This window comes from Cebidichthys violaceus, unplaced genomic scaffold (genome assembly GCF_023349555.1).
Source record: "Cebidichthys violaceus isolate CVI_PGR_0920_01 unplaced genomic scaffold, fCebVio1.0.p SCAF_1, whole genome shotgun sequence".
In the NCBI taxonomy this organism is placed as follows: domain Eukaryota; kingdom Metazoa; phylum Chordata; class Actinopteri; order Perciformes; family Stichaeidae; genus Cebidichthys; species Cebidichthys violaceus.
The window spans coordinates 16,493,793-16,521,706 of record NW_027176262.1 but is presented as its reverse complement, the minus strand read 5'-3'; the positions used below and the strand labels follow the sequence as shown (position 1 = coordinate 16,521,706).

Here is a 27,914-nt window from a genome sequence, read left to right as displayed (position 1 = left end):
CAGTATGACCGTTGGAGAGCACCAGCAACAGGCGTACGTTGTGAAATGGTTGAAGTTTTACACACATGATGAGAGGTGCATAATAGGAGCTTGGGAGCATTTCAATTGCCTCTCAATTCTCTCAACATGGCGACACCTGAGCCAGCAGCTTGTAGCTAACGGCACTAACAGCTCTAAGGGTCGACGACTGGTTTTATCACATCAGGAGGGAAATATCTGTCCCGTTCAAACATTGCTCATTATGTTGGTCAGTATGTTTTTTTGTTTTGTGTTTTTTTCATTTTAACACCAACATATTTATAATTGATTTATTTTGAAGTATTTTAAATGGTGCTTACAGAATAATAAAGACTTAATTGATAAAGACCAATTATAGCAAAACTTAATCAGAGTTTTCAGAACTCCTCCACAGTGTCATTAACAGAGGAATAATCATATTGCCGTAAAGTTTCCTACAGACATTCTTGGTCCTCAGAGGTGAATTCCATTGACTTTGGTGACTAATTATTACTGTTCATTTGCCACCTGCAGGTCAAAGTTTTGAGTTATCCAATGAAATAGCTAATGCCAATGAACAGACATACATGATCCCAGACGATGAATGCCACTAAGTTTGGTAATCCTCTGACTTTTCCTCTCATGCCACCAGCAGGTTGGAATTGTTTGTTTTGTCTGATTTTCACCTATTCCACCTATTGGATGGATTTGCCATGATGTTTGGTAATGAGGATGAATTGTAATAACTTGTGTCTTGGCGCTGCCTCACAGAGATGCTACCATGTTTGTACACTTTCCGTGTTCTCAATTGGTGCAAACTACCAAACAAATCTATAAATGGTCTAATTTCCACAGAGGAATAGATAACATGGGGCCTACAGGGCCCTGGGCCACTGCTTGTGGTGCCCTGTTTATAATCCAACCTTGCCAGCTACAACAGTAACTGTTTAACTTAAGTAACTTAATACATCTTTGTATAAGGCAGGCTGTTTCAGTGATGTTATATTAATTGGAGTGAATGACTTTATAGTAATTTGTTGGTCACCTCCTGCTGACCACCGTCCATCGAATCCTCCCTAGCTTGTGTCAATCAGTGGCAGTTACATGCATAATGAGCTGCCTGATTCATTTATTCTGAAGCATGCAGGTAGTGAGAGAGTTGGCAGAGAGCTGTTTAGGCCGAGACAAGGTATCACGCCCTACATAACTTAGATTGGCCATTGATTTGCAAGAAATATCCCCAGGTGCCCCAGGCGAGATGTTGAGTGGCAGCTGTAACATGACAGCTATCAATTAGACTGTGCTAAGTATTAATGCAGCAGCTCAGAATTATTCTGAGAATTAAGATAAAATTAAGTGTAACTGTGAACAGAATTAGATTTAGAGAATGTTCTATTGTCAGATTTAGAATCAAATGAGAGACATTGAGCTCATTCTGTGACTATTGGCGTCACAGCGTGTTATTCAAAGACCGATATACCAGAGAGCTGAAGCGATGTTCAAAGATGACAGGGTGTGGGATGTAATGGTGACACATAAAGCAGGTGCAGCTCAAAGCACCTCAGATCCCATTTGCATCCTCTCTAATTTAACTCAGCTCTGTCGTGAGAAATCTCAAACAGGGGAGGAGACAGAGATAGTGTAAAGCAGATGAATGCAGCCTTCAGGAAACCAGCTTTGACTGACAGAGACGAGGGTAAACACTTCACAAGCACGCCACACGCTTCAGAGGGACTGTTATGCAAAGAGGGGGATAGATGGAGAAAAGGGAAAATGAGAGTGCTCCACCCCTCCGCCCCCTCAGCTTCTCTCAGGAGGTGTCAGGAGCTGTGTGTAAAGAACCCAGCGCCCCCATTTCCTGTGAGAGGGAGCAGCGCTGAATTTTGATAACACTCATTTCCAATTGAGCGCTTCAAAGAGGTAAAGGCTTGGAGACAATTAGAATGAGAGCGTAGCCTCGGTACCCTGAATAGCCCTTGATGAGAGCGAACGGGCGAGTTTGGATAGGTTAATCAGCCATAATCGGAAAGCAGGTGTTGAACATGCAATCCTCCACCCCAAATTATATGATCGTCACATTCACAAAAGTGCGTCTTTTAATTAAACACAGTGTCCTTTCCCGCTGTCTTTTCCTTATTCAGAAGCGTGAAGCAGCGCTGATTGCATCAGATCAGTGACACCAGGAACAAATTGCTTTTCTGCCGTGGCAGGGATGATGAAGGGGGTGGGAACAGAGTGCGTACACGTGTGTGTGTGTGTGTGTGTGTGTGTGTGTGTGTGTGTGTGTGTGTGTATATGTGTGTGTGTGTGTGTGCAGAGTTGCTTATAAACAAGAGGCACAATGATGACTTTAATCTGAAGATGATGCAAAAATTACTGTGCAAAAATCTTCTTTTCAAGCCATTGAAAAGATGATTTCAAGTTTAATTTTGAATCTACATAGAGGGACTCTTTTAGCAGCTCACACTCAGACACCAATGCCTAAATTGTTTAAAGTGACCGAGCTTAAATGCCAATAAAAGGGATTCTAAGATTGTAATGTTCTCTTGTGTGGCCGAACAACTGTTTTTTTATTTACCATTATATGCTGTGTAAAAAAATGACTTGGTGAAACAATTCCAACACTATCGGTTCAATGTTTACAGTTGTGAAATATTCATATTTCTTCTGTAATGGTTCTGATGAGTCTAATTAAAAGCTGCTGCCAGGACTAGTTTCTGCGAAGCAACCACCGCAGCTTGTCTCCACTTTAATCCTCACTAATGGAGTGTGATAAAAATACATCCACAAACTAGCCTTTGGATGCAAATAAACCCTTCAGTAGTTGTTTTATTAACCATGTGCACTCTAGGTCAATGTAAGAGTGCACATGTTCAAATCTTACAGCAGGGTGTACTGGTTGTGAAGATAGAATGAAAATGAATCTATAAAGCACTGATCAGACAGAGCATGTTTTAGCAGCCTGAGGCAGCTTTTTGTAGTTGTTGATATGAGATATGAACGGTTTACGCGCTTCTTTTGCGTTGCTAAGTGCCATCGAGTTGAAAAAAATGTAACTTGCGTTATCAGCGTTTTTTCTCTTTGTGATGGCGTTGACTGTATACCAGGAGCAACATGACTTTACCACCTGAAGTAAACCAGGATCTAAACAGAAAACTCTGCAGTACTTGAGATTGTGGGTGTTTTTTTCATTTATTTAAACTTTACTATTGACTATTAAGTAGCGCACAGTTCACGGTTTGTGTTATGTTAGCGCCCATTCTGTCGCTCGAAAAATAATCTAAAAATTGAAGCAGCAAACTCTGTCTGTCGGACAACAAAAAGGCAGTGTGGAGCACTTCACTTTTTCAACCTGCCAAACAGGGTGAGTGCTCTTTCTGCATCAGTGTTACACACTATCTCAGGGTTCACCGTTGATCGATAAAGTAAGATGCACACACACATACTGCATAGGCACTCCCATGGATAATCAAGCTAGTGGCTGTGGCTGTGTTGTAGTGTTAGTGTAGCCTTGTAGTTTATCATACTCCTGACTGATAATGTCGGGAGGTCTGCTGAATATTTTTCTATCGTGGGTCACAGTGTAACAAAGCACAAAAAAGGTATTTTGAAATAAGACACAGGGACTAGAATTAATTTCTATTTATTATTAACATTATGATTATTGTTGTTGTTATCTTTATTATTATATAATATATTAAATTATATAATATTATTATAAAATGTTTAGCACAGATTTCAACCTGCTTCTCCTCTGCTTTGATGATGCTCCTCTGTTTAGGAGGTTCCTGGGGCAAACATGGAAGAGTTGGAGTTATGTCGATTTGTTTGTCAAAAACGAATGCTTTTTTAATTTCCTTTAAAGTAAGTACTTGCCTAAATGCTATTGTGTCACGATTCTCCAAATCCACGATTCCATTTGATTTTAAGGTCACGAATTGATAAAATTTTCAATTTCACACTTTTTTCCTGGGAGTGCAGTTGTGGTCATGCCTCAAACAGAGCAAAAACCAATGTGGAGAGCTGCAAGGGCCCAAGAGTTAAAGGGGCATTGCCTAGTGCAATGCTGAGTCGTTTCCTTTGTTTTTCACAGATTTTGCATCATGTTGTTATTTATTTTGTTTTTGTGCCTCAGCCAACACACACATTTAGGTTTCACAAGTTGTAAAGAGAAAAGGTAACACAAACAAGATGAGGAGAACAAACGACAGAGTAGGACCACAAAATACAGTGACAAACTGCATTGGGTCGGTTCAGGTTGGAGTCCTTTGAGATGAAACACCCCAGTATTACCAGACTCAATGGAACACATCGTTGACTTCTGTCTGAAACAGAAACTCCTATAACAACGTCATACATGTCCAACTGTTTGAAGCTTAAAAACAGAGCTTGATATCGCTAAGACTGAACAAGACTAACGGTTTACAGCCAAGCTAGGCACTCTGTGAGGCTGTACGTGGACTAAATGCTCACATCAGCATGCTACTTTCAATAATTAGGCTAGCATTTTAGTGATTATCATGTAACATTTGCAAATTATTTCTAAACACAGTTCATTTTGCAGTTATTGGTCACAAACCAAAGTAGATAAAAAGTATATGTGATAAGTACATACAGTACAGAAGGTATATCCAATAGTGTCGTGTTCAGGTGGCTGCTACAGACAGCTGGCCTGAATAAGATCTAACAAAGCCAAAGAAATAATGACCGTATTGGTCTTGCTGACAGGCCCCAGGAGGAGCATCTAATTGATGAAGTCCGTTCAGATTCCACACCTGATCAATACCAGCACAGAGTGACTGACAAGCTCAAACTGCTTTGGGCTAGCTCTCACTCTGCCTGTCATTTTAATGAGCATATACCAGACTTCAACTAATATCTATGAGCCAATGTTGTAAGAGGTTTGGTTCTCGCTTCGATTATTTTAGTTTGAAAGCAGGGTTACAGTGTCACATGATGATTTTACTCTCTGAGAAGGAATAAATCATACAAATTCCAAATGCTATATCTTTGCTGCGAAGATAATAATGACAATGATGAGTATGAAAACACTGTCTGTCAGCAACTAGCACTCCTGATGTTTGTTTTTTCAAAGCTCTTGTGTAGGGCTGCACCTAATGATTCTTTTTTTTATTGATTAGTCGAAACATCATTTTTTGAATCGCTAATTAATGTAACAATTATTCTAACCAAAATAAATATTTCAATATTTTATTCAATCATCTTCTCTTCAAAACACGTAACAATATAATAGACCCTGTTTGACAGATGCCTGACTTGAAAAATATGGGATATCAAGTCAAAAAGGATTAATTTAACCTCTGTATGTCATAACAACCCCTTACTTAAGATGCACATTTTTACTGATGACTAACAACTTAAAATGGTTATGACATGGATTGATTTCATCACTAGAGTAATGTTGTTTAGAACGTCACTGGTGAATGTCATTTTATATTAGTGTGGGTCAAGAGAGAGAGTCTGTAACGTTAGCTAAAGCCATTTTCCTACTCATAAATGTTTGTTAAAGTCAACAGCTGAATAACAACATGCGATGGCGCATGGTCAAACAGAAACATGTTCCAAATGTTGATCATCCAAATATTTCATGTTTTGGTGGTACGAAACATCAAACAGGACACGGTGCTGTCTCACTGCTGTCTTTACAAAGTGCTTCGGGAGACAAGTTTTTTATCTGTGATGCTCTGATGCACGTTATGCAAATTGACGTAACCGATGGTGGTGATGAATCGCCCCAGCCCTACTCCTGTAGCTTACTTACAGTAACCATCTTTCAATTTTACAATTTCTAGACAAAATAATTCTAAATAATACTAAATTCTTATCAGTGTGAAGAGAACATTAAAACTGCATTTTGACTGAAATATGTTGTTAGGAAACTACTAGCCTAAGAGGAAACTACTAGCCTGGCTCCGTTTTGAAGCCTTGAGTTTGGCATTTTGGCCGTCGCCATCTTGGATTCTTACAATCAATGAATGAAAGTGACCATATTTGGCTGTGGAGGAGTGGCGTAGAGACGCTGTATACGTATCAATCACACGGTAGCCCCGCCCTAAAGCATGACCTGCTTTATGGTCTATTTGACTCTAAATGGACCATAATTTACTAAATGAACATCATGCTGTATTGAAGAAGACTTGAAACTAGAGATTGAGACCATGAACTCATGTTTACAATGTTTACTGAGGTATTAAATCAAGAGAGAAGTAGAGTCATTTTCTTATCGACTTCTATACAACCAGAGGAGTCGCCCCCTGATGGACATTAGAGAGAATGCAGCTTTAAGACACTTGACTTTGGCTTATCAAAACCGGAGGCACCGGCCCCCTTACTCTGACCACTCCCATCCTTTCAACTTAACCTTCATCTGATCTTAGCTACTCAGTTTTGTGACTGTTTCTTGCATAGTTTGTGATGCTATCACGGTAACACAATCTGTTCACAGACAGACAGACAAATAAACACCTGGCAAAGTGCTCAAACCTCCTCTGTGGTAGGTCCTGCTACAGTAGGTGTCTTCAGGAACACATTTAGCAATGATGACTCACACAGACTCACAAGATGAAAACAATACCAGCATCGCGACTGGTAATTAGAAGCTGTGCTTTAACAAAGACAAATCAATGTGTGTGTGTGCTTGGAGTTCTCACAAGATGGTCTCTAGTTTAAGATTACATTCCTTACTATGGCCAGCAGCACTGAGCAGCCCCTTCCTCTACAATCTGAAGGCTGTGACGTGCGTATGTGTGTTTGGAGTTGTGGCTGTTGTTGGCCTAAAATATAGCCCCTTTAGCCCAGTCAGCCTTGCAGCAGCCATTAGTTTGAGGCAGCTCTCCCAGCAGAGCGCTGACAATGATGACAGGCCGTGGCAATGCAAGCAGGCCCCGAGGGTGGGACTCTGGGGGCATCACTTGCTCTGGGTCAGCCAGGGCCAACGTATTTATCTGGGCAGTAATCTGTAGGAAAAAGGACAGAGTACCTGACCCCTAAACCTTAGGGACATCATCAAAACAGCTCCTATTTCAGTTCCACCATAACTCGCAGTGTTGCTCCATGCCTGCTCTCAGACAGCACGGACTGCTACAGCAGAGAGAGAGCTGAACTGATGAATAACAGAGCAGCAATCAGCAGTGAGTGTGGTAGTGAGGGTATATTGTTAAGGAGAAGCAGGGCTGATCACTCATGGCCCTGAGCTCATACTGGCCAAAACCTGAATCGTCACCTACTGATAATGTCTGCTGATCTAATCATCACTGTAATAGCAATGCTTACAAGTGCTATAGAGTTACTCGTATATAGCATGAGTATTAGTGCTGTTCTTCAGTAATATCAATATGTGTTAACCACTAGTTTACATTGTCAATTAAATTCCAAATTGCAAATATTAAAGGTCCATACCAATTATTTTACATGTTTTAACCACATGGCTGGAGTACCAACTGGACAAGATTAACAATTGCTCCTGGATTCCAGATGAATGTGATTTAACAGGGATTAATTAATAAATGCATCTTTTTTTCCCAAATATGTACTACTAAACCACCTAAACAACTGAAATAGTAAGGACCTTGTTGCAAGTCCTGTATCATTACTGAGGTTTTTTGAGACTTTAGGAATTAATAGTTTATTGATATCGTGCTTACATGGAGTACTTGTATTTCATCAAACTACCCAAAACTACTTGACCACCCATTTCAAATGCTATCAGCCAATTGAATGGCTGTTGTCAGTGGTATTCACCACTTTAATGCTTCTGACTTTAAACTATTTCACTTCATGAAAGTGAGAAAGGGAATTGTGAATTGAAACAAAACTTGGTTAAGTTAAGGAAAATATTTTGGTTTTGGTTCAAGGGGTCAATCAATCAAGGGGGTCAATACAACAGCCCTTTTTCCATAGCGCCCCATCATATTCTACAGTAATTTTTTTTTTTTATAATATTATATTATCTGGCTATGCTCCGCTCATCAGTCATGTTAACTTTACATTACTGCCTACCTTCCACTTAGCCATTGTCTGTTGAGTTGCTGTTGGTGGCTGTGAATGCAGATTCATTTGAAAGGCTTGTGCTGTGTGACATAAAGATCACTGTGAGGTTTCCAGTCTGACAAATTGATTTTTCATACGATAGAAATAAATGGAAACAATTGGCTGCCTGGAGAGCAGGGAAAACAATTCAAAATGGGAAACACTGTATGACATGCTTTGGAAGATGGTGGATTTCTAATAATTAGGATAAAACATGCACTAAACCAGATATGTTTTCAACATATCCCTGTGTGGAAACTGTCCGCCTTCAAGAGAGGTCAGAGGTCAAGGTCAGGTACAGACCATCCCTCCTGAAGCCAGCAGTGATCCAAAGAAGGACAGTCTCGCTAACCTCTGCCATTCTGCTTCCCCAAAGATACTCCATTTACTACTGTAGGCATTGAATGAAGCTCTGAAACAACACACTTTTGTGCATCAGTGACAGTGTAGAGCTTTGAATAAGGATCATAGCAAGAAGAAGCAGCCAGATGAAGAAGCTGCAGGGTCCTGGCACCGCTGATTACAGGCTAATCAAGGGACAGGGGGAAGGACGGCCATTGGTAATGTGAAGTATCACTTGCCTTGGGTGATACTTGTCTATTAGAGCAAGAATAGCATCTCATAAAGTTGATTAATCTCAACAGTTCTGGTGATGGATGGACATTGAAGAGTGAGAAGACTTACTGCACATGCACACAACCTGGTCAGGGGATAGATCAGATACTTTACAATCTGCTGCATGTGCATTACTAAAACAGAGGGTCTGATGTTGAAATAATATGTGAAAAATGCATGTCTTTGCCTCTTCAATCATGTCACACCCACTAGTAGGTAGATTAGTACACAGCCAAGTTATGCAGCCAAGCATTGTTCAAAGTCACAACATCTATTTTTACATTCCCCCAACGTTTACCAAACATGGTCAGGCTGAGTTATGTGCAAATGTGTCTAAAATGATACACAAGGGGGACCAGGTGTGCACACACCATTCATGCACATAGTGATACTCAGGGTACAAAATGATACATAAGGCAGATATGTATTTTAACTGGATGAAACAGTAAAGCAATATAAAAAAAACAGTGTCAAATCAGGGTTATGAATATTTCACTCAGTTTGTGGATTATACATTGTGGAAAATAATGCTATTTGACTTTATAGTATCAGTGTCGAAAGCTCATGCAGTCTCACGATGGCCAGTGCTGGGCCTGGTAATGAGTAATGTTAATGTGTGCACAGTTTTGCCAGATCATCTTTGTTATTTAATTTACAAAAATATTGAAAAAATTTGGACCAACTTTCCAATAATAAAAAAATCATGTATCAATGCTTTTTAGCTGACTTATTAAAATGTTTAATTTTAAATATTTGCTGATCTGCGGTGGATGCACAATAACACAAAGCGTGTGTATTATAGTAAGAAATGATAACTGAAATTATTTACATGATTTATATAAGTCAGGAAGCCTCATATTAACGTCAGCTTCACTTTAGGATATACAGTATGTTTGCACAGAATGAGGACTGCTGAGTTTGTCCCCTTCACTTACATTTGGAAGTGCATTAGAGAGGGAACTCCTAGTGGCCCTTTTTCAGAAGGTCAGAGGTCAATCAGAGGAACAATTAAAGCAGACAAAAAAGTGTTTTGACGTTCACGGTCACCTATCCTTTAATAAAAACGTTCAGGGTTTTTGTCCTCCATAGTAGGACTTGCTTTAATTATAATATAGTTCATAACCCCACAGACTGGTTCTTTATTGCAAAAAACATTATTGATGACTTTGTAACAAACACATACACTCATGACTTATTGCCTTTTGTTGTTTGCTTAGCATCCCATTATTAATGACTTGACTATTAATGGCTCACTGACCAGAGAGGTTTTTCACAACTGTTCAACCCTAAACTTGTTCTTATGTATAGCTCAGAACTATGAATAAAGCTTATAGATCCTTTGTAGTGGGTGTCTAATGAGTGAGCACTGTTATTTTTTCTACCCCGGGGTCCTTTTCGATCATGCCGTGTGCATACATATTTTAACTTTATTACAGATTACATATTGTATTTTCAGTGTTATTTTAATACAACAAAATGACTAAATAGATGAATAATCAAATGAAATGCAAGAGTTTACAGGGATTTTTAAAGCTATTTATATATATGTATATAGATATATAACCTATGGTATTTATAGTACTTACATCCTGATTGATCAGTTGACAATCAAGCAGGTGTTTTGAAGTGAATATATGTCAGATTATTATGTCTTATTCAGAGAACTTTGTGCAGTGTTTTGCAAGAAATGCCATGCGGTGCAAATTGGATGCAAAGCAGAAAATGTGTTTAGAGTTTCCGGGACTTGAGCTGAGGTTTTGCTCTCTGAGTGTCAGTCTCAATAATTGTGCTAATATAATATGTGTCATTTTAGTGTGTTAGCAATCGTTACAAACTATAATAAAAGACGAACAAAGAAGTTGTTGAATGTTTTTCTCTGTATTTATTTCATTGGTCTGTCTCCCAGTGATTTTACCGTCACTGTCTATATCTCATATGCGTCACATTAATGCACATCTCTACTATCTTCCCACATGCACATATTCTCGTGCTCATACTGTGAACTTCTGTACGTCCTCTGTTCAATACTTTTGCACATTCCTGCACAAACTGTAGAAATACATATATTTTATGTTTCTTATATTTCTTATATTTTTTCATATTGGCTTTTGTAAATGTTTTTTAATTTATATTATGTCTTTAGACTTTGTACTGTATTTATTGTTTTGCACCATAACACCAAGACAAATCCCCTTTATGTGCAAACCTACTAAAATCTAAACCCATTGATTCACTTTGGGAACGCACTACAGCCCCCAATCTGCTTTGAATGAGTATTGAATTAGGACACAGGACCTTTTGTATTTGTTTGTGTGTGTGTGTGTGTGTGTGTGTGTGTGTGTGTGTGTGTGTGTGTGTAGGCATCATTCAACTCGTTGTGTGGCGGAGGAACTGTTCACCTTCTCACTATAATGACACATTCTATTATGAAATTCCTCCTAACTTTAAAATCATCAAGCCTTTAAAACTAGTCAACACATTTTTCAGGTGATTATGCAAACACAAACACAGGCGTGAGCATCCATCACAACCTGCATTACAAGGTTGTGGAGTAAGCTGGTGTCAGCTGTGTCCAACACCAACACATCCAATTAAAAGATGCCTCACAGAGCAGAGTTTGTCTTCAAATAACTTCTGTCCTTCACAAGTCTCTTGTCATCTAGCCAATAGAAAGAGGAATTTGGATGCAATTGGGATAATAATTTGGGATACACAGACAACGCAGTGTGAGAATTAATACAGTAATAATCTCTGGTACTTAATTTGAAGTGATACAAATATAGAGCGATTGAAATTGCTGCAACTATCCAGGGAGACAACTCTCTAACATCACCCATGTTTTGTAGCTGTCTTCTCTATTTTGTCAGGGGATATGAATAATGCAGGGGGGCTGCAAAAACACACTATCAGCCATTCTACTATTGTGACTAGAGCACCAGGAGATAGGCTGCATTCATTTGGAGGACTTCTAGTTTTTATTTTCCTAGGCTGGAAAATTACATTTTTATCAGCCTGCTTGAGTTTTTTTTTTTTTTTTTTTTTAATGTAAAAGTTTAGCTAATATAACAAAAATATGGAATAATTATATAAGAATGTTTAACTATTATGAGGCAATAATGTCCATTATATAGGATGTGTTCTCACTGATAACTTTAGGCTTCGAGAATAGGTACCATACGCCCGCTTTGTGTATATTATCTGACTGAAATGTCAGAAAATAGCACATCTGTGTTAGTGTTAATGTGTTCGTTTCATTAAGGAGTGTGTTTTCCGTGGAAGATCAGCGAGCCGTAGGAGCGCATGGACGGACTGACAAAAGAAAGCGGGGAAAACCGAAAGCTTCCCGGGTGGAAAATGAGACAAAAATCCACAATAAAAAAAACATTCAGGAGTAACAAGGCAGTCGGCTAAAGAGCTTCTCTCTACACTCCAAAAATCAAAGACGGGGAGTAAATATGTTTGACAATTCCTACCTTTAGCGACCATGTCCGTCACCGCCGCCACAACAACAAGCAGGAGAGGAAAATAATCTCTGATCGCATTCATCACGTTTTCCCAACGTTTTGCGCTTCTCAAGCTTTGTAGTAGTGACCGTCCTTGGGTCCAACACTTTCCTCTGACGGACTGAAACACTTAGAGGTCCGCCGAACGCCGACTGCACACACGAAGCGCTCCTGTATCTCAGCTGTCTGAATTTCCTCCTTGTCGGCTTTTAGTTTGGGTCCGCCACCACGACTACAGACCCGAGACTGTACTGAGTCCACTGACTGAAGCCTGTAGACCGTAGAGCTGCTGCTGCCTCTGCCCCACTCTGCGCTCTGTGCTGGGAGCCTCCTCTTCAGGGCAGTGCATTCAGCACCAGGGACAGCTCCTAGCGTTGGCCAATGGAACACGCGGAAAGCAAATGAAGCTGAAAGTTTGGGACATACTGAATTAAAAACTCATAATTTAACTACTAAATGTACTTTTTTAATATTGATACACTGAATATTCTCGAAAAAGCATAAATTATTTTGCACGTTTTTCTTCTTCCTGCTATTCAGGACAGTTGCAAGGGATTCATTTCAGTGGTGGAAATAGTATACATATACCACATTGTAAAAATGCAAGTCAAAGCCCTGCATGTGACACTACTTCAATACAATTAAAGACTCACCTAGGCAAGTTTATTTATCAATTCATGAATGTGAATTATTTTAGGGTGCCGCTGGGCAGGTGGCACCTGGCATGGTAGCCTCTGCCATCAGTGTACAGTATGTGGGTGAATGTTGACATCTAGTGCTAAAGCGCTTTGAGTGGTCGGAAGATAAGAAAGTCCACTTACCATTACATGAAAAGCAGAAAGACAAAGTGAAGAAGAAACACAGTATACAAGAACATTTAAACAATTTAAAGTTATTTCCAGAAACTTCAATTTTGTGTTGATTTTGTGGACAAAAACAGTAGTGTTTCTGAGAGCCAGAGTCCCTTTAGAAAATCTTTAATTTTACTGCAGCAGGGTCTGACAGGCCTGACAGTCTGCCACCCGCTGTCCTGGCTCTGATTCTCCCGTGCCTTCCTTCCTTCCAGTAGGTTCATCAATACGGCCTGGGTCTCCAGCAGCGTGATGTCGGTGTTGGCTCCCAGAGGGGACCGCCAGAGCAGCGAGGAGAAGCTCTGCTCCTGGCTGGAAGAGGAGACGCTGCTGCCAGCTCTGAGCTCTCCTCCTGTCCTCAGAGCTCGACTGCTCTTTTACTTATGTAGGTCATATAGAGGCATCAGTATTAAATTGAAACTGTTTCATAACCAAAATGTTAAATGTTCCTCTCAGTAACATTAAAAACATTCAAGAGCCAAGAGAATAGAAAATAAAACAAGCTAAAATGGCATAAGACATGGGTATAAAATATAAGAATAAAATTAATAGTACAATTTAACATGATTTAATAAACATCTTCACCTTGATTCAAAGAAGGGAGGGTTGCAGCTGAAACTGAATGCTGCTGACCTAAAAGGCCTTGATGGTTCATAATCGAAGACCAGAATCAAACCATTCAGTGCTTTATAAACCAACGATAGTATTTTGAAGCCAATTCAGTTTATAGACCTTAGAACTGGAGTGATGTGATTAACTTTTTAAGGAGACCTGTGAAGACAATGTTACAGTACTCGAGTCTACTGAAGATAAATGCATGGACAAGTTTTTCAAAATCCTAAATGCCAAGTCCTTTAATACTTGATATATTCTTGAGGTGATAGTAGGCTGACTTTGTAATTGCCTTAATGTGGCTGTTGAAATGCAGGTCGGAGTGCATGACTACACCTAGATGACTAAACGTCATGGTTTCCTTTTAACTCGCTTATTGGACTAATCTTAGAAGGCTTGAAAGTCACAGTCTGGACTCCGAACTGGTCAAGCTACCTCTGAACTAATTATTTTCTTACTGCAGACTACAGCTTGCTGGCCTTTGCACAACACACATTTTAGAGTGTTATGTATGTTAGCCTTTCCTTATCATACTAGGACTAACTAGCTCTACATTGTATGCTGTTTATTATGTCTGGGTCTTTTAGCTCCAAATCACATGCTACAGCCATGCTACAGCCACACAATTGAAGATTTCACATTCACCCACATAATTACCCGATGTTCAGTTATTTTTATTTGCAGTCACTTAAAACTACATACAACAAAGGTTTGTTTAGTCTAGAATTTGTATTGGCGCCTTTCACAATTCACTGTTTTCTTGATGATGCATGAACATTTATATTGTTTTTTTATATTGCTAGTTGGTTTAATTATGTTATATTTTTCAATTTCTCTTTGCAGCTGAGAGGCCTGGATGCTGAGCTCTCCTTCCGGGTCTGACAAAAGACAGGTCTGAGGTTGTAGCCTGGTAACCCAGCATTATTTTGTGTTGATTGTTAGTTATGGTCCATGTTGTCCTCCCCTGTGTGTGTTTATTAGTTTAGTCAGCCAGTATATAAGGTTCCTTCAGGTCTCATTAGAGGAGGTCTGTTTTGCTATACTCTCTGTTTTATATTGTCCTCCAATCACAGGCATGCATTCGCTGACAGAAAATTTGAATAAGCCTAGCCGGCCAATCAGGATGTGCTTCCCTGAATAAGTGTGGTACCCACAGTATATAATGCAGTGCAGACCGCTTATCTGCTACCCTATAACCCCTTCACCGAGCAGCATAGGAGCGGCAGGGCCCCCTTGGTAGCGGACTCCGCCTCTGCCTACAGAACTAGGGTTACAACGTAACCTTTGTTCTAACTCACATTGGTTCATCCCTCTACTGGACTCTATGGGTGCAGGGGATGGAGCCCAATCAATTTACACAACAGTGGAGAAGAAGGGGGCCACAGCCAGCCAAGGTAGTCGGCAGGTGGGGTCAAAAGAGAAGACAAACATGTCCAAAGCACACGACCAGCTGTTCAGTGCGCCTGATGGGGGCCGTATGTTCAACATACCATGCCAATGCACAAACTGGGCAACACAAATGTAACCTGCCCCCCTGTCCCCCACATGTGACTGCAGCTGTTCGCTGCAGAGAAGGATAGAAGATAACCAGTAGAGGGCGGAGCCTGTGTGAGCTAGAACGAGTAACCCTTGTTGTATATGCAGAGGCGAATTGCCCTCTACCAAAGGGGCCCTGTTGCTCCTACACTGCGCGATGAGTAGGATGTAGGATAGCAGACAGCAGTGTGTGCTGTCTTATGTACTGTGGGGTCCGCAGGTATTCAGGGAGGCCCGTCATTTGCACGTCATTTGCTGGCTACACTTTTGCAAATTTGGGTAACACTTTATAATAACTGCACACTATGAAGCATTAGTTAAGTATGAGTAAACACTTAATTCATCATTTATAAAGCATTGTTCCTACATTAACACTCATTAGTATGCAATTACATAACAGTTATTCATGTTTTATTCTTGATTAATGAGCTTGTCTATTATGTGTTTCATGATTGTGTTTTCATACTTTATAAATGATGGATTCCCCATTTGTAAATGTAGTATTATATATATATTAAAAACCAATTAAGGAGTTGTAGATGATTAATAACATAATTTATAAAGTGTTATTAAATGATTAAGAACTTATTTAAATGTACATTGTTCATGCATTTATATATATAATGATTTAGATATGCACTAATGGTTAGGGACTATGTTAATATATGCTTATTATATGCATATTAATACTGCAATTCATGATTAATTCAGGTAGTTACTAGTCATTAGTAAAGTATTTTGTGTGACCTCATCTAAAGTGTGGACTATCTATGCCTTACAAAGCAATTATGAATGACATTGAAAGGCCATCAGTGCCTCAAAACCCACAAAAGTCTGTTATCTTCTCAACAGAAAAGTCAAATAGACAAAACACAAAGTGATAAAGAACATATCAATATTTATTGCAAGATGCAAACAATATACTCTTAAATACAAACCTCTCAGCCATTCATTCATGTAAAAACCAAAACAAACAGATTCTCCACGGGGGTGCTGTAGCAAGAGACTATGTCCCGGACAGGTTGCCAACCATGCTTAACAAGAATCACCAATTAACCTAATCTGCACGGTTTTGGTCTGTGGGATGAATCTGGAGTTTATATGCTGTGCTAGCTTTAATCAATTATAAATTACTGTTGCCCATGATGTGATAAGTCCTTCATGTGAACTAAATGTGATCTGATGAGTAAAAACCGACAAACGGTCTATGAAAATCTCTCTTATATTATTAAAAAGTCAGTGTGAAAATTATGCACACTGTATTTAATCTCTAACATAATCTCTAACTGCATATTTATTATGTGTTGGTTTGAATTCCTGTCAAAGGGCGCTCAGTAGAGATGAATTGCTTAAAGCAGTCTTTTACATAGATTAGCCATACAATGACGTACGCATCAACGCGTATGCTCTCTGGAAATAGCTATCTCTATATTAGAGAACCATACAAGAGTAGACAGTGAGCTGTTGAATGTTTTGCTTTGCTGTGTCAAAAATATTTTTCACCGAAAGATGTATGAGTTTGTGTCTCATCTGTCAACTTATGCTTGGAAATCTACATAATTCCTGAAACTGATGTGTCTCTCTTCCTGCTTTGATTCACCAAGCATAGGTTTGATTTGACAGTGTTGCATCAGCCCTCTATGAGCGCAGTATTTTTAATCATTTGGTTTTGCGTCATCCTACTGCTGAACCTCTGGCTACTTAAAACCCAATGAAGACCTTTGGGCATCTGATCTCAGCTCTGCGTTGTGAAGCATTTGCAGCCGAGGTGCTCGACACCCCTCCAGCATGTGTCCAGTCTTGCAGCGGCTGCTCACCTTGCTGAGAGATGACTCACTACGTCAATGCGGGAGAAAGTCTCTGACACAGAAACAGTGTTGAATCTACTCAACATAGTGATTTACGCACCTTTGCCTCATGGCAGATAAGCTATTCATAGATTAAACACACACAAGGCAAGTCATGCACAGGCATTACTCATCACATTAAAGCAGTCTGCAGTCTTTTTGACCACTGAGGTCTCTTCACATACACAAATTAACTGAGGAAAATGAATATCATGTATTTAATATGTTTTACTGCCAATGTTAGATTATACACATTTAAACAAGACATATTTTCACTTTCAGGTTCATACTTATTTTGGATTTTGGATTTCTTCCAGCACATACTTTAATGTTTAAACTCACTCTGAGTGTCAACTACACAGAGTTTAGCAGCCCTTCTACCGGTGAATGTACAGTTGTGACATCACAACCTTACGGAAGTCCCAACGGCTTGTTTAAAGGCACAGTTTTTAAATACGGGCTGTGTGCATTTCTTCTTGGATTGAGCAATTTTATATTTGCACAGCAATTTGGTTTATAAAGCAGAACCTAAACCTGCTTTATAAACCAAAAAAAGATGTGCGAATCTCACTGTCTACAATGTGTGACCTTTAGTATCATCAGATTTAGGTGTTATTTACTCATGTATTTAAATACATGTTAAACAACTTGGAAATTACTGAGGGTCCTAATTTTGAGATGTTTGGTGGTAGGAGGACCCTTTTGTTTACACTGGGATCATGGATTGTGCCAATAAAATCATATTATGCATGCCGTGATAATGGAATTGTGTCATTTTTACATCTAAGTAATTCAAATTGTATCATTTAATCCATCCAAACATCCATGCCACTGATCCGGGGCAGATTGTGGTGGCAGCAGGCTAAGACGTACCCAGCAACGTTTCACACTTCCACACTTTCCTGCAGCCTATTCCACTGATCAACAGTCCGTGGTGGTAATGCATCAAGAAAAGTAGCAAAATGCAGGTTTAAAAATGCTTAAATGCCTTTGCAAATGTTTTATGACGAAGAAAATTGTTCAACACTTTTTTAGGCCTCAAGAAACCTCAGAAACATTGAGAAAATGTGCATTTATTTGTTTACAAAAAAACTCCACAAAGCCCCTCATAACTAACAGCGCAAGGAAACAGTAATGTTAGCATGTATTACAATGAAAGACCTCTCACACAACCTCTTTTTCAAATTGTGTGCTGGAATCATATTTACCTAGAGGCCATCTTGTGATGCCATGATGCCAAAGTGGATCAGAGACATAAAGGGGGGGACCCTTACCTACTTCTTACTCCCCTATTTTCCCCTAATCTCGGACCACACCCATCCTCAAACTAGGCCTTCATTTTTATCTCAAATTCACACTTGTAAAGTTTTGTGACTGTATCTTGCACGGTTGCAACCATCATATGTCATATCTGAGACAACAAACAACCAATACTAAGATCTTTAAAGACCTAATCCAATTTTAATGTTTTCATTGATTAGTGAAAGTATTTAAAACATTTCTAAAAGTGGATTTTGTTAAAATAGTTTGGGTTCAACAAATGCCTTTTCACAGACCGTGTTATACTAACTCAGTTAACAAATCGTTTAACTGATTCTTTACTGCCGCATCTCACTTATTATATTAAAAAATCTGGGCCCATAAGTCTCTGTCTTGTAGGATGTCGGTCAGTGGAACAGTAACGGGGGCTTCAGGTGTCACTTTTTCAAATAATTGCTCTGTCTTTCTCTCAGCTTAAACCCACCTATGCCACCTAAAGCTTAATTTCCTCCCTACTGTAGCGTCTGCCAGTCAGTTACTGTCTGAGCTTTTCAAACAGTCAAATATCAGGGCACTTCATTTCCTAGTGGAATATAGCTCCATATCAGAAAGGAAGAAAGAGGAAATTTAGAAACAAAAACAGGAGGACAGGAAACTTATTCCCATATTAATAGTCAGTAGCATATTACTTTTCTACTACATCTGAACAACCATTTTTGAATGATATGGCATACAAATAAGATGACGTTTTTATTACAGGAGAGCTTCTTTAATCATAAGCACACACATCTCAAAGAAAGCTAAAAAAAAGTCGGTTTGGAGGATTTTGAAGAAAAGAAGTGAATTTGTGAATAAAATGCATTCTTCTTGATTTGTGATGGGTAAAAAAATGTCAAGATACAATTCACCATTTAATGCTTATGGCTGTGATTGTCATCAGTGGTGAAATGTACAAAGTACACAGTGGTAAAAGAAATGCTCAGATCTTTTATTAAAGGTTCTCTATAGAGGATTCAGAGCATTATCAGCAAACAGCTATATTAATGTAAAGTTATAGAGGAGTAATGTCTACCTGAGCAGAGAATTAAGTCTCTATTTCTCTCTGAGTATGTTGTTATCAGAGCTTCTCTGTTCTTTGTTCACATAGCCGGGCCAGCTATGTAAACAAAGTGCATGTTAGTGCATGCTAGTTTCTCTGTTCTGTCCAACTGGTTAGCTGCTCTGCTCTCACACAGCGGTTACAGCTGATACCGACGTCCCAACCGACGGAAGCGTAGCACCCACCCTCTGGTGACCTCCAGGTTAAGACTGTTAGCTCTGTCAGCACTGTTGCCGTTGTTGGTGCTGTTAGCACTGTTAGCTTCTAGCCTTCAGCTCAGACATCGCCATTGTGAGAGCCATTTAGAGACAATCTCTCAATCATAGATATGATCTGGATCACAGATATAGAACCTTTACTCCAACCCTTGTGTTGTCTTAGGGGTCAAAAATGACCCGCCACTACGTTTAACAGCATAGGAAACCCCCTTAATGATATTTTTTCAACTTGAAATTCAATGACTTTTCCTAGAATGACCCCAACATGAGAAAAAGTTAAACATTGCCTTTGTTCATATTTCCATAAAAGCTGTACACCAACAAGGTACAAAACTTGTCTTAGGGGTCATTTTTGACCCGGCAGTTATAAAATCATTTTCATACTACAGAAACCATAAAAACACACCATACACACACACACGCACACACACACACACACACACACACTTACACACAATAAATTGAGATTACGTATGCTACTGATTGAACTCAGGGAAAATAAAAACTTTCTCGCGAATCTGCAGCATCTCCCCTCCACGACCCCACACCTGACTGAAGTTTGCTGACAAAATACAAACAAGATCAGAGAGAATAAACATTTCTTGAATGCATTGTTTACTAATGGGGAATGCAGTCAGATGCTATAAAGGTGCTGCAGATGACAGTACCCCCAGTACTCTCTTTACTGTAGCCATGATTGCACGTTTCACTGCCCAGCAGGTCCTAGATCTGATTTATTCAGATGTCCAGGAGGAACAAGAGGACGGTGATTTAGAACAGGAAGAGGTATCTGAAGAAGAAGATGGGGAAGAATATGACACAGAGCATGATGAATCATCTTCAGATGAAGAAGAAATCGCCCAATTTGAAAGAGAGACATTTTTGTCAAAGAACAGAAAAATAACATGGTCCTGGTCACCAAATGACAACCAGGACAGGATGGCAGCACAACATGTCATAAGGATGACCCAAGGGTGCACAAGACATACAGTTGCCGATGCCCAGGATATCGTCTCAACTCTCAGCTTGTTCATCACATCAGCCATAGATTGACCTGCGTGCCTACATCGGGCTGCTAATCTTAGCAGGTGTGTATAGGTCCCGAGGCGAGGCTGCATTTGTGATGCAGAGAGTGGAAGGGCGATTTTCCGTGCAACAATGCCACTGAAAGTCTTTCATACTTTCTCAAGAACGATAATAATAATCGTGAGTCAAGACCTGCAAGGTGTGTGACAGACAAACTTGCGGCCATAAGAGAGGTCTGGGAGAAGAGGATTCCACTGTTTAAACACAGTCTTTCTGCACTGTGAAGAGGAAAAACCTAGATATTCACAAAGTTTGTGATGAATGACAAGTTGTTTCTTCATGCAAAATAGATTTGGTGTTTAAAATGCAATCACGATTTTAGGGGTTTAGTGAAGGCGGGTCATTTTTGACCCCTAGGACAAGTAGTGTATACAGAAAGTTAAGACAACACAAGGGTTAAATAAATGTTTTAAATGGGGGTGTAACTGCCTCTACACTCTTTAAATATAAAACAATTGTCAAGATGTTAGTTTGATCCAACACTTTTGAAGCAGGGCTTTAGACTAACAATAGACCTGCTTCACAAAAGTTGTTGTGTTCTTCTCTTTGTTCTTTCCCTTTTTGTGGCAGCCAGAAGTGTGCGAAACAGTAATTAGCAGGATTTAGAACAAACAGCACACAGCATAGTGACAGATATTTCCATTCCCTTCAGATCAGAGTAGAGCAACTTTATTGGATGTGGTGTGCAGTAAAGCAAGTGGCTCAGTTCTATTGCCTCCTAATAACAGCATCACATTAAGGCTCGTCTGCACCTTTGCTCTGGCACTGGGGCTTATTTGTCTTAATAAGCAATAGCAATGTGGCTGCTTCTATTAGACATGCGGTCAGGCTGAATGCATTTCCCTTCACAACCAAGGATAGATTGCCCCAGCGGCTCCTCCTGAAGTTATTTTGGCAGTGCATACCTGTCTGCCAAGGCAGGGGAATTAGGGAAAACATCTAATCAAGGTTTTATTTTTCACTCTATGCTCTGGATATAAATAGTAGGCACATTGCTTATTCATACTTTACTCTTGTTCTGCCTCAGTAGGCATGGTTATCTTGTTATATAGAACACAATGCATGTATGTGACGACAGACCATCATAAGTGAATGGTAATAAGTTAATTGAACAAATTTCCCCCTGGGTATGAATAAAGTATATATCTATCTATCGCTATCTAATCACTTGTAAAGATATTAATACTTCATGTCAAACCACTTCCTTACCTGTGTGACTTATTTATCAACTATCATATTATCAAAATGTCTGAAATGACACGAATGAAGCTTCGTGTAACTGACTGATTTTAAAGTTGTTTTAACAAATGAGTTCATTCAGCATGTCACTGTATGCATCCACTGCATGCTTCCTGCTGATTTGTCCAGCCATGCTACTGCTCAGCGGAGAGAGGTCAGCTAATTTTCCTCTCTTGTGTGCACCATGACCAGAAGTGACCTGCATAGCTGAGGCTCACTACGGCCGTGTTCACTCTGCAGGGAAAAATGGCCCAGCTTAGCCGTTGTTTCTCCCCCATATAATGCAGATCTGATGATTGTGATCAGTGTGGCCAGCAAAATGATGCACAAAGTAAAGTGGGCAGGTTTTAATTTTCTCTTTGGCCTGCAATACTAAAATCGAAAGTCTGTTTCCACTGCAAGCATTAAAGATAAACTATGTTACTTTTGAATGAAGAAATAACACACACTTCACCAGAAGCACCAGCAATGTATTAAGAGAACTGGATACAGCGTTGGAGGTAGTGCCCCATTCATTCCAATGGAAGTTGCTCAGAAATGCATGAAGCAAAATTTGGACTTTCAAGTATAAAATCACACATGATCTTCCAGTGATCTTCCACATCCATACTCATTTAGAAATCCCGCTTTCAATACGTCATCAATGTGGGACAAACTAAAAGCCTGCTTTACACGTCATCAACGTGGGACAAATGTTTTGCTAAGGAACTGGTACAGAAGTGCACTTACGCATGGGCCTCCAATGTCCGTCAGTGTGTTTCTTAGTTTGCTGGCACGTACACATTATGGATGATGAGAATCTTGATAGCCTTCCTGCTAGCAAGTCACTAACTAGAGGTCCTAAGACAGGCACACGCTACATTTACGTTGTAAATAGATCAATCCAGGAGACAGTTGGCTAACTAGCTGTTATATGATGGCGACAATGTTAGATGACCATTTATCTGTTCATATGAGTGGAGTGAATGTAAGCATTTTATATACAGCCATGTTCTCCTCTGTTTGTTTTGTTTTTTGCATGAATTAATGTCTGAGAGGTATGTATTTACGAGTATATTGTTTGCATCTTAAATATTGATATGTTCTTGATCACTTTGTGTTTTGTCTATTTGTCTTTTCTGTTGAGAAGATAACAGACTTTTGTGGGTTTTGAGGCACTGATGGCCTTTCAATGTCATTTATAAATGCTTTGTAAGGCATAGATAGTCCACACTTTAGATGAGGTCACACACAATACTTAATAAATGACTAGTAACTACCTGAATTAATCATGAATTGCACTATTAATACGCATTTATAAAGCATATATTAACATAGTAACCATTAGTGCATATCTAAATCATTATATATATAATTGCATGAATAATGTACATCTAAATAAGTTCTTGATCATTTACTAACACTTTATAAAGGATGTTATTAATCATCTACAGCTCCTTAATAATTGGTTCGTAATATATATAATACTTCATTTACAAATGGGGAATCTATCATTTATAAAGTATGAAAACACAATCATGAAACACATAATAGATGAGCTTATTAATCAAGAATAAAACATTTATAACTGTTGTTATAAATTGTATACTAATGAGTGTTAATGTAGGAACAATGGTTTATAAATTATCAATTAAGTGTTTACTCATACTTAACTAATGCTTCATAGTGTGTAGTTATTATAAAGTGTTACCAAAAATTCCAGTCTGCTGGACAGGAGATGAGTAAATTTCATCACAATATTCAACAAAATGCCAGACTTCAACATTAAAGATCACTGTTAGTTGGCAGATGACATTGCATGTCATTGGCTTGCAGATAGGAGGAAAGGGCAGGAATACACATAAATGAATTTTTTATTATTTTGATCAATTAAGGTTTTCAGACATATGACAATGTGAGTAAGTTCGGAACTGTGGAAGGATGCTGTTCATATGACTGTCTGGGTTGTAACATAACCATTTGCAGGCTGATGGGATAGCAGCCATGTCTTTTTCAGTAGAGAGACTTTGCCTGTCTACCAGCTCCAGAGGGAGGGATATCGACAGCTGTCTCACCATCCCCCAACAGACACTATATTCTAATATATGCTACAGCATCCAGTGAAAAGGATTTGATAAGATTTTTCTTTTTATGGAAAAATAACTGAATGGTTTAGAATGTAGTTTACAACATGTGCATATTCTAAATATAAAAAATAAACATCAAACATACACAAACAAAGTGTATTTAGGAGGTTCAGCATGTCCACATGTAATGGATAATCTGCACATAAAATAATACACAGTAGTTGTGACTTTTAAGCTTGACAAATGTATCTTGATGTCAGCATCTATTGTACACACAGATAAAGAGAGTGAAGTGAACAGTCTGAGCTTTTATCCATAAACACCCTCCTGAAGCAAAGGTAATCCTGTTCCCCCTCAGTGAGCCCACATCCATCTGACGAGTAAAGAGCAGCCATTAAAGTTAGCAGCAATAGGGGCCACAGAGAGAGATGAAGCCGCTAATCCTCCAGCAATTCATGTACAGGAGAGAGCGGTCAAACAGAGTCGTTAGCACAGCAGAGGCAAAGTGGAGAGACTATTCTTCAGGTCAGAGGCGTCTGTCTGCCGTGGCCACTGGAACTATGCATTATCACGACAACAAAGAGGAGGATGCTTCCCACCACCTGCAAAGACTCTACCTGAAACTGAAGCAGTGGGGGAAGAGCTGTTAATTATTCATGAGGCTTCAGTTATTCATTAGAGGTTCCTGAGCATACCCTTGTCCTGTTGGTATGGGCAATCGTCATGAATATTTACAAGAGCTACTTGATATTTAAAGATGACTCAGAATACATTGCCAGTAGTAAATGCCAGGTAAATAGCAGTGGAGTTCTACCTGAGTCTCTGGGAGTGCTGTCTGTTTTGTGTGACCTTTTCTCAAATGAAGCTAATGTCACTGGTTTGGATTTTCTGCCAAATAATCTATTCAGGCAGTCAAATGGTAGAGAAAGCTGGCTGTCAGCCAGTGTGCATTAACATATGTCAAACATCTCAAGACTATATTTATTCTAGAATTTAAGTAATAATCCAGTCCATTTACATATCAGTAAATGTTGCTGAACCATGAGAAATGTTTTAAACACCTCGTAATGGACAAATATGTCTGTTTGAATCATTGATATTTGAATTTGAACTGCTCAACTTGAAAAAACTGAATCTGAATACTTTGAAATTGAATTTCTTCATTTGGAAGTGAATTCCAATAAACTGCATCTGTATGTGATCCTCACTGGAAATGTAACTCTCTATATACTTCCACTTTCAGTTCTTATATTCAAATACAGTGAATGAGACACACATCTGGTTGTTGTGAGTGCAGTCACAGAACTCTGGTCCATGTACTTTTTGATAGTTTGTTTATTCGATTAAATCCAATGTGGCAGAAACAAGAAAATCACTTGAATTTCCTTTCTGTTGCTGCCTTACATAGATAAGAGCAGCCATATATATGTCTGAAGACACATATTTTCACCTGGATTTTTCAGAAGCATTCACTGACAACATGTGTGCTCTTTGCAACTAAATCATGATTAACATGACATGGTTAGGCTATTTTCAAGCAACTCAAGCACATGGTTAAGATTAGGGAAAGATCATCAATCAAGTGAGTGCAGAACGATGACTTGATCAATTTTGGAATGTATTTTGCACAGAACGAGGAAAGTGGAATTTTGCTCCCCATCACACTGGAATAGCATTAGGCAGCATCTTTTCACTAGCAGTATGATGAACAATTACAGCAACCAATTTCCCTTTTAGTACATACATTTGGGCATGTGTATTTTTTTTAAATTATGACTATTAGGATGTCTGATTAACATTAAGAATAAAACAAATCTTTCAAAATATTCGTAAAACCATTACGATCAGCCTAAAACATAAACATCCTGTTTTTTGTCAAAGTCAATCTAAAAAGGGGTGATGAGGGCATTTAGCAGTGGGGAACCATCATTTTTTCTGACTGCTTCCAGGTTCCCTAATGTCAAGGACAGTGGAAGTGCTTGGTGGAAATGCCCTGACGCTGCATTTTCTCCCCCGCTGCTGAGCAGAAGGGTGTTTTAGGAAGCAAGGAGGCAAACCGTTCATCATATTACACACAGCTGAGGTACGTGGATGGCTAGGGCCTCAGCAACAAGCCGCTGCCATGTACACAGAGGGAATAAACTTTCACTACCAGCAGATGGTGATTTCAGCATCCCAGTAAGCCTCCCAGATCATAAACAGCACACTGATGTCTCATTTTATCTTTCTGTGGAGAGTCACTGACTGCAAACCGGGACAATCAAGATCATGCTGTACCGTAACCAAAATCATCAACACACTATAGACAAAGCACATGCAAGCATTTTGATTTTGATGAATGTTGCCGTGGTCTGTCAGTTCCTAATGAGAGCATGTGTTCAGGGATCATGATGGTCTGGACATGATCGGAAAGAGCTGTGTGACGGCAAGGTAAAGCTGTGTTTTATTCTAAATATGCTGTATATTTAAAGTGATATTGATTCTTTCAGGTGTTATGAAATACGTCCACAGCAGTACATTGCTTTGTTCCTGTGCTGGTTCTCCTGTCTGTTTCTCCAAACCCCATCTACTGTAGTAAAACACTGACAATGGAGAAGAACCTCCTACAACAACACTTCCAAACACCCAAACTATCCCTTTAAGTTGAAGTATTTTTTGCCAAATAAACACATCTTGAGTTTCACACTGTAGTGGAATAAATGGAAACCAATGGCTGTCTGGAAGGTATTGAAATATATAAAACATTACTGGATCCTTTCTGTTTAGCGTTATAGTAGAAGCATTATGCAATTCAAACTACATGTGCTGAAACATGCAAAATTATTGATACGGTGCTTTAAGTAGAGCTGTACACAGAGCGGATGCATAATGTGTGTGAGGTTAATGTTCTGTGGCGTGCTATAGCAGGGTGGTGGCTGTGGGGAGGTTCACACTTCATGTGTGTGTGACATGGTGGGACAGCGGGGTATTTGACCATCTAACCCTCTGCAGGTCTGTCCTGCCTCACCATCCATCTGCTCGGCCTGCTGTTCTCAGACCCCTGTGGAAGGAACAGAGACCGTCTCCCACCAAGTCCACTGTTTACAGACAATTCATCTAACATAACCTACTCCAGGTGTGGTTATGACCTCTTTCAGCAAAGGCAGCAAGAATGTGCAGTCAGGCTGTTGAATAACACTGTGCTGTACAAGTTGTTAATGTCTTGGACTTTGTGCCTCATTAGGGGCATTAGGAGTTCTTTTATACCTTTGCTACACATTCAAGTATGCATAATGGTTTCCACTGTGTGAAATACAGGGGGTCTCAGAGGTCTCACACCCTTCACTTGATAGCTTAGACCTTCCAAAAACCTCAAAATCAAATTTTAGTGGGATCTGAAAATAATTGTAGCCATCCATTAACTACAGCATTAAAATGCAATATTTAAAGCTGCTACAATACATATTTTAAAATACCAATGTGTCAAATTACAATGTGAAAACAATGTGACAATGTGAAAGGGATTAGTCATGAACCAACACACTCCGAACTCATCAAATACCGATGGCCCTATCAGTGATGTGACGTTTCAGGGAAGGTCAAGTTTACATGCATACGATCCCTTTTCAAAATAAACATCTAACGCTGGTTAACTTAGTTCTTAGGTTTACTATAGACAAAAAACCACATGGTTAGGTTTAGGAAAAGATTGTGGTTTGGGTTCAAATAAGTATGCTTGTTATGCAACTGGCTTTAGTAAAGTCCGAAAGTTATGGAAAAAACTATGGTAAAATAAGTCAACATTGACTTTGTTTCACATGGGACATAACAGTGGTCTCTTGGGTGAAAGTCCTGTGTTTTGTCCATCCATCCATCCATCCATCCTCCACTCTTACCGGCCCGACTTCAACTTCTTTCACTTTTTCTACTAAGTCATGCTCTGACTGTCTAATAATG

The 27,914-nt window shown here is 39.3% G+C and overlaps 1 protein-coding gene across 1 annotated transcript in view; it reads right to left on the bottom strand.

Moving 5' to 3' along the window:
- The window catches only part of sez6b (seizure related 6 homolog b), a 271,755-nt gene extending 259,292 nt beyond the window's left edge, over positions 1–12,463 (bottom strand). Inside the window, exon 1 of the mRNA XM_068712637.1 lies at positions 12,135–12,463. Within this exon, the coding sequence (XP_068568738.1) occupies positions 12,135–12,207 (73 nt within the window). The 5' untranslated portion in view covers positions 12,208–12,463. The remainder of the gene's footprint in view (positions 1–12,134) is intronic.
- Between the last annotated feature and the right edge of the window lie 15,451 nt (positions 12,464–27,914).